The 12,418-nt window shown below is 41.1% G+C and overlaps 1 protein-coding gene across 1 annotated transcript in view; it reads right to left on the bottom strand.

The window, feature by feature from the left end:
- Positions 1-10,001, bottom strand: part of LOC120059212 (F-box only protein 6-like) — a 32,012-nt gene extending 22,011 nt beyond the window's left edge. Inside the window, exon 1 of the mRNA XM_039008082.1 lies at positions 9,530-10,001. Within this exon, the coding sequence (XP_038864010.1) occupies positions 9,530-9,595 (66 nt within the window). The 5' untranslated portion in view covers positions 9,596-10,001. The remainder of the gene's footprint in view (positions 1-9,529) is intronic.
- Between the last annotated feature and the right edge of the window lie 2,417 nt (positions 10,002-12,418).

Below are 12,418 nucleotides of genomic sequence, written 5' to 3' on the forward strand. Positions count from 1 at the left end.
GGCTTGGTTAAAATCCTGGATGGGAGACCAAAGGCATAGCTGTACAGTTGAAGTCGGAAGTTTACATACACTTACAGTATGTTGGAGTCATTAAAACTCGTTTAACACCTCCACAAATATCTTGTTAACAAACTATAGTTTTGGCAAGACGGTTAGGACATCTACTTGGTGCATGACAAGTCTTTTCTCCAACAATTGTTTAGAGACAGATTATTTCAGAAGTTTACATGCACTAAGTTGACTGTGCCTTTAAACAGCTTGGAAAATTCCAGAAAATAATGTCATGGCTTTAGAAACTACTGATAGGCTAACTGACATCATTTGAGTCAATTGGAGGTGTACCTGTGGATGTATTTCAAGGCCTACCTTCAAACGCAGTGCCTCTGCTTGACAGCATGGGAAAATCAAAAGAAATCAGCCAAGACCTCAGAAAAACAATTGTAGACCTACACAAGTCTGGGTCATCCTTTGGAGCAATTTCCAAATGCCTGAAGGTATCACGTTCATCTGTACAAACAATAGTACGCAAGTATAAACACCATGGGACCACGTAGTCATACCGCTCAGGAAGAAGACACGTTCTGTCTCCTAGAGCTGAACGTACTTTGGTGCGAAAAGTGCAAATCAATCCCAAAACAGCAAAGGACCTCGTGAAGATGCTGGAGGAAACAGGTACAAAAGTATCAATAGCCACATAACCTGAAAGGCCTACAGTTTGCAGCTGCACATGGGGACAAAGATCGTACTTTTTGGAGAAATGTCCTCTGGTCCGATGAAACAAAAATAGAACTGTTTGGCCATAATGACCATCGTTATGTTTGCTTGAAAAAGAGGGAGGCTTGCAAGCCGAAGAACACCATCCCAACCGTGATGCACGGGGGTGGCAGCATCATGTTGTGGGGGTGCTTTGCTGCAGGAGGGACTGGTGCACTTCACAAAATAGATGGCCTCATGAGGAAAGAAAATGTGGATATATTGAAGCAACATCTCAAGACAGTCAGGAAGTTAAAGCTTGGTCGCAAATGGGTCTTCCAAATGGACAATGACCCCAAGCATAATTATGGATATCAATGTCATTCTCTACATGGTGACTAAATAGGTGATAATCATGATAGGATTATTTAGGATATATGTACCAATAAAACATTGTGATAAGATGGTATCGGCCTAGGCATATGCTAGACTTCATTCTTGTTTTTTTTTTTTAAAGCGGCAACTTTAGGACAACACCTGCTTTAGGCAAGAATATATCAGAAATAAGCAACTGTTAATAACTAACTTTTATGATAGGCCTAGGAGGAGGATCGGTTATTGGCCATTTGGTTTTCAACCTCCCATGGATGATTGTCCTGGCCACATGGATAATTTTCCTTAAGCCCCCATGCAGTAGTTAATAAAAATGCTAAATCACTGTCTAATAAAATCACATTGGGTCTTGATGATCCTATCCACCAAACTCAACTTTGGACCTAGAAGTCATTTCCACTGGGTTTTTTCATTGTTCCCCTCTAATTAGGGACTGATTTAGACCTGAGACACCAGGTGAGTGCAATCGATTATCAGGTAGACTGACCTCATAGGGTAAGAGTTGAACACCCCTGGTCTAGACTCTAGAGAGCCTTAAGGCATCTGCATACATAGGTTTGGTTTGCTCCTAGCAGGACTCAGCTAGGTGAAGCAACGGACTGTTCTCTTACACCCATAAAGACCTTTTCTTGAAAAATAAAATACATTTCAAAAAGATACTGTGTCCCTCGAGCCACCATAGCCAGAAACACTTCCTCAAAAAATAAATCTGTCATTCATTTTGCAGTTTTTGATGCGGTGGTCTTAGTTCGTGCAATTTTACATCTAACTAAGATGTTGGGTACAGTATTACTCAAGTAAAAAAAAAAATGTGCATGAACTAGTCTTTCGTTGAATGACAAACACATTTAATGTTCCTACTCCGAGTAGTACTGTTGACCAAACACCAACGAAGGGGTGTACACGTCGGCTACAAAACTTCGACTTGATTTAAGAAAAAAAACTGTGGGCGCGAACAGCTGATAAAAAAACCCTGCCGAAGACCAAAACGTCAACATAATATATGTGCAAACTTTTAAGACTGGGAAGCATACGGTAAAGCTTTACCCCTTCAAAAGTAGGAGGATAGTGGTGTAACGGTTCACCAAACCCAGTTTGGTACATATTGCGGTTTGGGGGTCACGGTTCGGTTACGGTATAGCGGAAAAATGAAATTCCAACAGTTACTGTTGTCAATTTTAGTTTAATTGGCCAAATTAAAAAGTACCCTATTCAGAATGTTCCTGCCATTGTCTGTTGTGACAGGTAATGTTATGTTGGGCCTCAAGTAGAGATCTAAAAAGTTGGACCCGTTCCGAAAAATAAACCTTGGGAGTTCTTACTTGGACAAATATGCATAAGTACATTTTGAATATAGACACCTGGTCCGAATGGACCAGAGGACGACCAGTTCTGTATAAATGCGGTCACATCCGAGTGAGGGAAGCAGCAGAAACGTCCATTTGTAAGCCATTTTATTAACCAGAGCCGATACAGCGCGAGGGAGAGCAGGTGGAGGAGGAGCTTTACGGTGGGAGTACTGTGAGCAAGTGAAACGGTAGCAAGGAGGGAGAGGCAGAAACCGGCCAAGCCCATTTTTGCATTAGTAGACTAACTTCTAGCTTGTCATAGAAAGGTTATTTATCATCCAATATGATTACGTACTACCGGTCTTGACTGCATCAAACCGAGAGAAGCTAGCCGACTAAAATAACTAGCTAAGTTAGCTAGCTAGCCAATTAGCTAGGCTAATTGAGTTTGCATGCGCCTTCTTCCTTTCCTACAGTTACAAATAACACCTCCAATCATATTATTAAATAGCAGCCTACCTGTTGGCTCTTAGTTGTAGCATATACTTCTCATTTAACTTTTAATTCCATCTTCCACTGATTAGATAATCTCCTAATTGCTTTGCCGCACACGGAGGCTCTGACTGTAGTGGCACTTTGATGACTTGTGACTGGCCGACAACAAGCTACACGCGCCACTCTGCATAGAATGAGAATAGTGGTTGGTGCTGGGCGATATCAAGTTTGTTTTAGCGCGATACGGATAAAGGCCTGTATCGCAAGAATCAAGGTTCGGTTATGTTCTAACGTTTTACAAATGCAGCATCTCACTCTCTTCTGTCAGCTCAATGTCGAATCATGTCCCAATTGCATGACAACACGTGCACAGAGGTTATCCACCAATCACAACCCTAGACAGCCTTTCACAAATTGTAACCACGCCGGAGAAGTGTAGCGGCGGTAAGAGTTCCACCAAGATGGAAAGTAAGGAAGCCAGCTCAGCCTCTCGTGAGGACGAAATCAAAAAGTTCTGTAATATTTTTTCAGTAATATGGAAGTGGTTCGGGTTTTAGAAGACTAATGTTCAGCAAACAAATGTCCTGTGCAAAATGTGTCAAAAGACAATTGCTACAAAAAGCAGCAGCACAACCAACCTCTTCCATCACCTGCGAAAAACACGCGGTGGAATGAGAGACTTCGCAATGCCGATTCCAGTTGCCCGATTACCAAAATGTCTGCTAGAAGACAAACTACCATAGCCGCATCTTTTCCAAACGTAATCCCTTATGACAAGAAAAGTTTGGGGTGGAAGGAGAACGGATGCAGTGACCTATTACATAGCGAAAGACATGATTCCAATCTTTAAAAAGCTGCTAGGTACAGTTGACCACAAATATCAGCTGCCAAACCGCAAGAACTTCACAGAAGAAGCCCTGCTGCAACAATACACGGCTACCTGCGAAAGAGTCGCAGATAAGCTGGCTAATGTTTCTTATTTTTCCACCACAGCCGATCTATGGTCGAGCAGAACGTCAGAGCCATAACTAAGTTTGACAGTCCACTACATAAATGAAGACTGGAAATTGCAAAATGTCTGCCTCAGACGTCTTACTTCCCCGATGATCATACGGGTGAAGTAATAACCCCGGGTCTCAAAGACTCTCTGGCATCGTGGAAGATGAGCGAAGACCGACAGGTGTGCATGACAACTGACAGCGGGAGGAACATGATAAAAGAATTGCGCTTGAACAACTGGACACGCCTGCAGTGCTTTGGGCACAGGCTTCACCTCACCAATCGGTAAGTGTGACATTGGATACTAAAAGTGCATTCCAAAAAGTTGTGTTTGGTCCAGCTGTAGGCTAATGTGTTAGTTGTGTCATTCTGTCAATCCAATAGCAAATAACCACAGGCTGTTTTAACTATAACAAACTATCTAAAATACATTTTCAATCAAAATTATTATATATTTTTTAAAATGACATTCAAACAGCTAGTGGTCAAACATTCCTAAACAATAGAATAGACATGTGGGTGGGAGGGGGGTAGTGTTGGTTTGACAGGTCAACTGAATGCTGTACTTGTCACATTATTGAAAATGCTGTCCTTTTTAGAATCCTTTCTTCATTATTATTTTCAGAGAATGATGTGAAAGACCCACGAGTTGACTGTGCCATTGGGTTGTGCAAGGTGGTCAGCACCTTTTCCTTCAGCTGGAAGAGGAGAGACTTGTCTGTAGCACAGGCTGAGCTCAGTCTACCCACTCAGAGTCCCCAACCAGGTGGGGGTCAAGACAGAATGAATCCTGGAACAAGAAAAGGCCATAGGCGCTGTCTGGAGAGAACTACGTTAGCATCTCCTACCTCAAGCCTGTTCAAAAGCAGCCTCCTGCAGCCACAAAGAAAATCAAGAGTGCCACACCACAGTATCTCAAGGACAAGTACGAAGACCCTGCCACAGCTGAACTCCTTGATATGGCCTTGCTGGTGGATCCCCGGTTCAGGACAACATACATAGCAGATGACAAGATTTTTTGATGCTCTCAAAAGAACTGTTTGAGCTGAAGTCTCGGCTAGCTGAGGAAAGCACATGTCACCCTGGCACAACTGTGCGCCAAGAAGAAAGTGAACCTGTGTCTAAGGGCAAGGAAACACTTGCAAGCTTCTTCAAGAAGACAGTGCTGTCTGGCCCACAGTCAGAAAGCCAAAGACCCACTTGAGTGGTGGAGGCTCCACGAGGCCAACTTCCCAAGTCGGAGTAAGCTTGCTAAAAAGTACCTGTGCATTCCTGCTACAAGTGCCCCTTCGGAGAGGGTCTGGTGGGAGGTGGGAACATTGTCACATGTCACAGGGCATGCCTCAAGCCAGCGTCAGTAGACAGGCTTGTGTTCCTCGCCAGAAACTTTATTAGAACAAAGGAAGGTATGTTGTTTGACAGAATTTTAGATTTTGATTTATTATTGTGTAAATTCTTAGGGATAAAATCTCATTCTTATTTTTTTTTTTGATTTGCATACAATGACAGCCTGGCAAGCAGTGGCAGTCATTTGTTTTACACAAATAGGCCTTGTATATATATTTTTTTTAAATAAAATTTAAGAATTATGTCTTGGCCTTTTTTAGTTTGTTTAGAGAAAAACTGAGATCTATATCGTGAATCGTCCAAACCTCTGAAAAACAATTAAGATATCAGTTTAAGGCCATATCGCCCAGCCCTAATAGTCGTGCACGACTCACCACTCTAGGATCTTTGGAGTAGACTCCAACTCCTGTGGTTGGAGTCGACTCTTGTTTGACTCCCAAAACAAGCTGAAACTGATGCGCACACACACACCTCATTATTATTATTATTGGGGTTCCCGAGTGGCACAGTGGTCTAAGACACTGCATCTCAATGCAAAAGGCATCACTGCAGTACCTGAATCCAGGGGCGGTGCACAATTGGCCCATCATCGTCCGGGTTTGGCTGGGGTAGGCCGTCATTGTAAATAAGAATTTGTTCTAAACTGACTTGCCTAGTTAAATAAAAGGTTACATTTTAAAAATGGCAGTCATACTAGGAAGACTACATTTGCCTATGAAGGTTACTTCTAGAAGACTGACATGAGCATGATGCTGCCCATTTGCTTATCAACTTAGCCTATAAAAAGGCCTATTTTGTTTGACTATAGAAGGTGAGGTGTAGGAACTAGAATAATTCAGTGATATTTCTGCTGTGCACAGCCTTAGGGGATCCCATGGGATGATGTTGTGTTTTATTCCAGAGGACGATTTAATTTTTCTAATTGAATTGACTGAAGCCTGGAGGTTCTTAATCTAAATCGTGAAACTATATTAAAATCATGTCTAAACGATAATAGGCTACACTGATGCTACAACTCATGCTTGGCTGCCAAATGTATAGGTATCCTCATAATATTTAAAAGTGCAATCATTATTTTAGCAATCATGGTAGATGTACTTCCTAATAACAATGCCCCCCATCCTGCTGAACCGTATTTGTACTTGAGATGCGTTTATGGATGAGAAAGTGAACTTGCCATTTCCAAGAAGTTTAGTGGGGAGGCACTGCTCCGCGATCTATTGCCTAGAACAGGGAAATAGTTTGGCACACCTGTATTTGGGGACTATTTCCCCCATTTCTTCTCTTCAGATCCTCTCAAGCTCTATCAGGTTGGATGGTGAGCGTCGCTGCACAGCCATTTTCAGGTCTCTCCAGAGATGTTCGATCAGGTTCAAGCCTGGGCTCTGTCTGGGCCACTCAAGGATATTGATACTTGTCCTGAAGTCAGTCCTGCATTGTCCTGGCTGTGTGCTCAGGGTCGTTGTCCTGCTGGAAGGTGAAACTTCGCCCCAGTCTGAGGTCCTGAGTGCTCTGGTGTAGGTTTTCATCAAGGATTTCTCTGTACTTTCCTCTGTTCATCTTTCCCTCGATCCTGACTAGTCTCCCAGTCCCTGCCGGTGAAAAACAACCCCACAGCATAATGCTGCCACCACCATGCTTCACCATAGGGATGGTGCCAGCTTTCCTCCAGATGTGACGATTTAACTCTTTGGCCTGAGTGCCAATCTTGGTTTCATCAAACCAGAGAATCTTGTTTCTCATGGTCAGAGTCTTTAGATGCCTTTTTGGCAAACTCCAAGCGGCCTATTATGTGCCTTTTACTGGAGGAGTGGCTTCCATCTGGCCACGCTACCATAAACTCCTGCTTGGTGGAGTGCTGCAGAGATGGTTGTCTTTCTGGAAGGTTCTCCCACCTCCACAGAGAAACTCTAAAGCTCTTTCCGAGTGACCATCGAGTTCTTGGTCACCTCCCAGACCAAGGCCCTTCTCCCCCGAGTCTTGGTGTTTCCAAACTTCTTTCATTTCAGAACGATGGAGGCCACTGTGTTCTTGGGGACCTTCAATGCTGCAGACATTTTTTGGTACCCATCCCAAGATCTGTGCCTTGACAAAATCCTGTCTCGGAGCTCTACGGACAATTCCTTCAAACTCATGGCTTGGTTTTTGCTCTGACATGTATGGTCAACCGTGGGACCATATACAGACAGGTTACCAAACTGGAGATTTAAACGAAGGAGGATCCTCCAATTCTGGTTTATCAATCCCACCACTCGCCCCACCATTCACCCATCCACAGAGTTCCCGACAGTGCCTCACAAAAGTATCGTTTGAAATCTGTCAGTTAAGATTATAATTTGGATTACAACATGTGCATAGGCTGTAGTTGTTTTAACGGAATAGCACACAATGTTTTTTAAGCTCAGATTTACTCACGAGGCAATGGCATACAACATAGCATAGGCATAGTCTATAGGCCTAGCCTACCAAGCCAACTTCCTCACATGGGCAACAATGAACCAGCTAAGTAAGCTAGCTAACGTGGGCCTACTAGGCTACATCTAGAACTTCAATCGTCTCAGGGCAGTGGCAAAACATTAATTTATGGTTAGATCAGACTCGCCGTCATAATCATTGGCCTGTACAGCGCATTAAGTCAAAACCACAAGTCGAAATTCCATCTCCATCCATGGCTTAGGAAAGAGACGATTTAGCAAGCTAGTTACTGCAGGAAAACAATACAAGCCGACACATTTTTCTGAAAATGACATTTTGCTTAGGATGTGATTTGATTGATGCGTAGCCAAATCCAAACTGGTCTCACTTGGGGGGCGTTTTGCTGCATCAGGTCAACCCACAGTTGAGCTCAGCTCAATGCTGTTTGGCAAATAATTGTATTGTTTTATCAATGGAGGCCAAATGCTTGCTGTCATCAATCAATCAATCAAATGCTATGGCGGCAACATGTCATACTCTTGGTTCAGACAGTATCAGATACATTGGCTACACATACTGAGACAGAGGGGTGCTGTTTCACTCGATCAGATTATGTCTCTGGCGAGAAATCGGCCACTTGCGAATTGACGGAAAATTATGAAAACACTGACAGACTAAAGAATTGTATAATGGCTATTGGTCAAATTTTAGGGGAAGTGGCCTCCATGAATACATGACACCGTCTCCTTCCCTTCATCAAATGGCAGGTGCACATTGCACTGTTTGATTGCTGGAATTACACTGAACATAAACATAAAACACAGTGGTGGAAAAAGTACTCAATTGTCATAGGGAAAATGTATGGAGTAAAAAGTACATAATTTTCTTTAGGAATGTAGTGAAGTAAAAAAGTTGCAAAAAATATAAATAGTAAAGTACAGATACCCCAAAAAACAACTTAAGTACTTTAAGGTATTTTTACACCCCTGTAAACACAACATGTAAAGTGTTGGTCCCATGTTCCATGAGCTGAAATAAATAAAAAAGTTTAATCCCTGTTAGTGAGCATTTCTCCTTTGCCAAAATAATCCATCCACCTGACAGATGTGGCATATCAAGAAGCTTATTAAACAGAGTTGCATCTTGTGCCGGGGACAATAAAAGTTTTGCAAGAAAATGTCATGTTAATTTCTCTACCATAAACTGCCTTCAATGTCGTTTAAGAGAATTTGGCAGTAGGTCCAACATGCCTCAACTGCAGACCACGTGTAACCATGCCAGCTCAGGACGTTCTTCACCTGGCGCCCACCCGTAGCTGCTCCCCTGCCCAGTCATGTGAAATCCATAGATCAGGGCCTAATGAGTTTATTTAAAATTAACAGATTTCCTTATATGAACTGTAACTCAGTAAAATCGTTGAAATTGTGTCATGTTGCGTTTATATTTTTGTTCAGTATATTCTGGAGTGGACAGCATGCGCAGTTTTACAATCAGATGAAAACATGACTGGTTGTGTTCATGCCACATTAAACAAGGTAATACATGTTTTTACTATTAGGGCGATCAAAAAACGTAGTAAAACAGTCTAATTGACAGGTCTACCTTAATTGTTACTTATGTGAACTTTTATTACCTTCCCTCCTGAGAGAAATTATAAAATATCTTAACGACCTGGGGTTTTTGGTAACGGAATTACAGGCACAGGGCAATTTATCTTTAAACATACTGAAGACTGGGGGAAAAATCTACAAAATATAAGTGTTGATATTAGTTAGCAGGGGTCGTTACTTAAAAGTACAACACAATGTTTAATACCTTTTTTAGACTTTCTGGCAATGTTTTCTAAGACTCGTTTTCAATGTGTTTGACAAAGAACATATGACTTTGGACATACTTACGTTTTCCTGGACCAAACTCGAGTCCGAATGGCTTTGTAATTGGCAATTAATTGCTCTCCTTTTCATCACGAAGAAGTGTAGTCTACATACAAATGCAAGGGCTCCTGTGTTATAGGCTCGTCAAACTAAATACAGAAGTGAAACGTTAGAACGCTAGCTCGTATACTACTTTTAAGTTTCACACTACCATGAACGAAACAGGACACAACGTTGAACTTGCCTATATATAGTCATTCTGGCTCAAACTCAACATGAAATCGCCGGTGCTTCCCCTGATATAACGGCTACGTTTCAAACCTACGCCCTTGGGGGAATCCCCGCGGACATACTTGTCGTCAGTCCAAATGTCAGCCAAGTAAGGGAAGTTTGCAACATAAGCCCCTCAGCACTCGTTTTTAATTAATGTTGGTTGTTGAGTCATTCTATAAAAATAAAAAAAAACAATAACATGAAGTCGCCTGTGCTTCCCCAGACATAACGGCTACGTTTCAAACTGAAAACAACACATTCGTCGCGGGACGAATGAGTGACGAATTTCCGGGCAAGGGTGGTCCATTTAAAATGAATTCCTTCCTCCCTCTTTTTTTTTTTTTTTTTTTAAACAAACATCAACAAACAAAAGACGAATAGTCACATGCAAACAAGCATACCGTTGAAGTTGGAAGTTTACATACACTTAGGTTGGAGTCATTAAAACTTGTTATCCACCACTCCAAAAATGTATTGTAAACAAACTATAGTTTTGGAAAGTCGGTTAGGACATCTACTTTGTACATGACACAAGTAATTTTTCCAACAATTGTTTACAGACAGATTATTTCACTTATAATTCACTTTAACACAATTCCAGTGGGTCAGAAGTTTACATAAACTAAGTTGACTGTGCCTTTAAACAGCTTGGACAATTTCAGAAAATGATGTCATGGCTTTAGAAGCTTCTGATAGGCTAATTGACATAATTTGAGTCAATTGGAGGTGTACCTGTGGATGTATTTCAAGGCCTACCTTCAAACTCAGTGCCGCTTTGCTTGACATCATGGGAAAATCAAAAGAAATCAGCCAAGACCTCAGAAAAAAATTGTGGACCTACACAAGTCTGGTTCATCCTTGGGCGCAATTTCAAAATGCCTAAAAGTATAAACACCATGGGACCGCGCAGCCATCATACCGCTCAGGAAGGAGACGTTTTCTGTCTCCTAGAGATTAACGTACTTTGGTGCGAAAAGTGCAAATCAATCCCAGAACAGCAGCAAAGGACCTTGTGAAGATGCTGGAGGAAACAGGTACAAAAGTATCTATATCCACAGTAAAATGAGTCCTTTATCGAAATAACCTGAAAGGCCGCCCAGCAAGGAAGAAGCCACTGCTCCAAAACCGCCATAAAAAAGCCAGACTACAGTTTGCAACTGCACATAGGGACAAAGATTGTACTTTTTGGAGAAATGTTCTCTGGTCTGATGAAACAAAAATAGAACTGTTTGGCCATAATGACCATTGTTATGTTTGGAGGAAAAAAGGGGAGGCTTGCAAGCCGGAGAACACCATCCCAACCGTGAAGCACAGGGGTGGCAGCATCATGCTGTGGGGGTGCTTTGCTGCAGGAGGGACTGGGGCACTTAACAAAATAGATGGCATCATGATAACGGAAAATTATGTGGATATATTGAAGCAATATCTCAAGACATCAGTCAGGAAGTTAAAGCTTGGTCCCAAATGGACAATGACCCCTAGCATACTTCCAAAGTTGTGTCAAAATGGCTCAAGGACAACAAAGTCAAGGTATTGGAGTGGCCATCACAAAGCCCTGACGTCAATCCTATAGAAAATTTGTGGGCAGAACTGAAAAAGCTTGTGCGAGCAAGGAGGCCTACAAACCTGACTCAGTTACACCAGCTCTGTCAGGAGGAATGGGCCAAAATTCACCCAACTTATTGTGGGAAGCTTGTGGAAGGCTACCCAACATATTTGACCCAAGTTAAACAATTTAAAGGCAATGCTTCCAAATACTAATTGAGTGTATGTACATTTCTGACCCACTGGGAATGTGATGAAAGAAATAAAAGCTGAAATAATTCATTCTCTCTACTATTATTCTGACATTTCACATTCTTAAAATAAAGTGGTGATCCTAACTGACCTAACACAGGGATTTTTTTACCAGGATTAAATGTCAGGAATAGTGAAAAGCTGAGTTTAAATGTATTTGGCTAAGGTGTATGTAAACTTCCGACTTCAACTGTACATAAACTATTTACATTGCTAGGAATCCTAAACAAACAAATCAAATTCATTAATAATACAAGTTTTTATTGCCTTTTTGTTTTCCATTTTAGTTAAAGTAGTGCCATATTGCTTAAATTCATTTATAAAGTGAAAAAAGTTAGGTTTTGAATTAGACCATTTGCTTTTGTGAATATGAAATTTACCTAATATTATTAGCAGTTTGATAAAGATTTAGTATATTTAATTAATGTCAGAATTTCTGAAATAAATCATTATATCAAAACCATTAAATTGTACAACCGGTCTTATTTCTTTTTGTAACAGAATTTTGTATGTCAATCCCAAAAAATCTACTATAAATACAGGCAAAAAACAAATGCAAAATGAGTCTCCTTCTCCATTCCACAGAAATCACATTTATAGTCAATATTCATCTTAAATCTTTCCAAAACGGGTTTCACAAGATACATTCTATGTAACATTTTAAATGAAACTTCCTTTACCTTGTTACTGATACAATTTGTTAGCAATTTTCCATGCTTTCCCCCATTGTATATTACCATAGATATTTGACAAAAATAATCTTGCTGAGGGAATTGTAGTATCACAAACAATATTCCTAATCTGTTTATTACTACATTTATCTTTGATGTTAATATTGGCAAT

The sequence above is a fragment of the Salvelinus namaycush genome, chromosome 14 (assembly GCF_016432855.1).
Source record: "Salvelinus namaycush isolate Seneca chromosome 14, SaNama_1.0, whole genome shotgun sequence".
Lineage (NCBI taxonomy): Eukaryota > Metazoa > Chordata > Actinopteri > Salmoniformes > Salmonidae > Salvelinus > Salvelinus namaycush.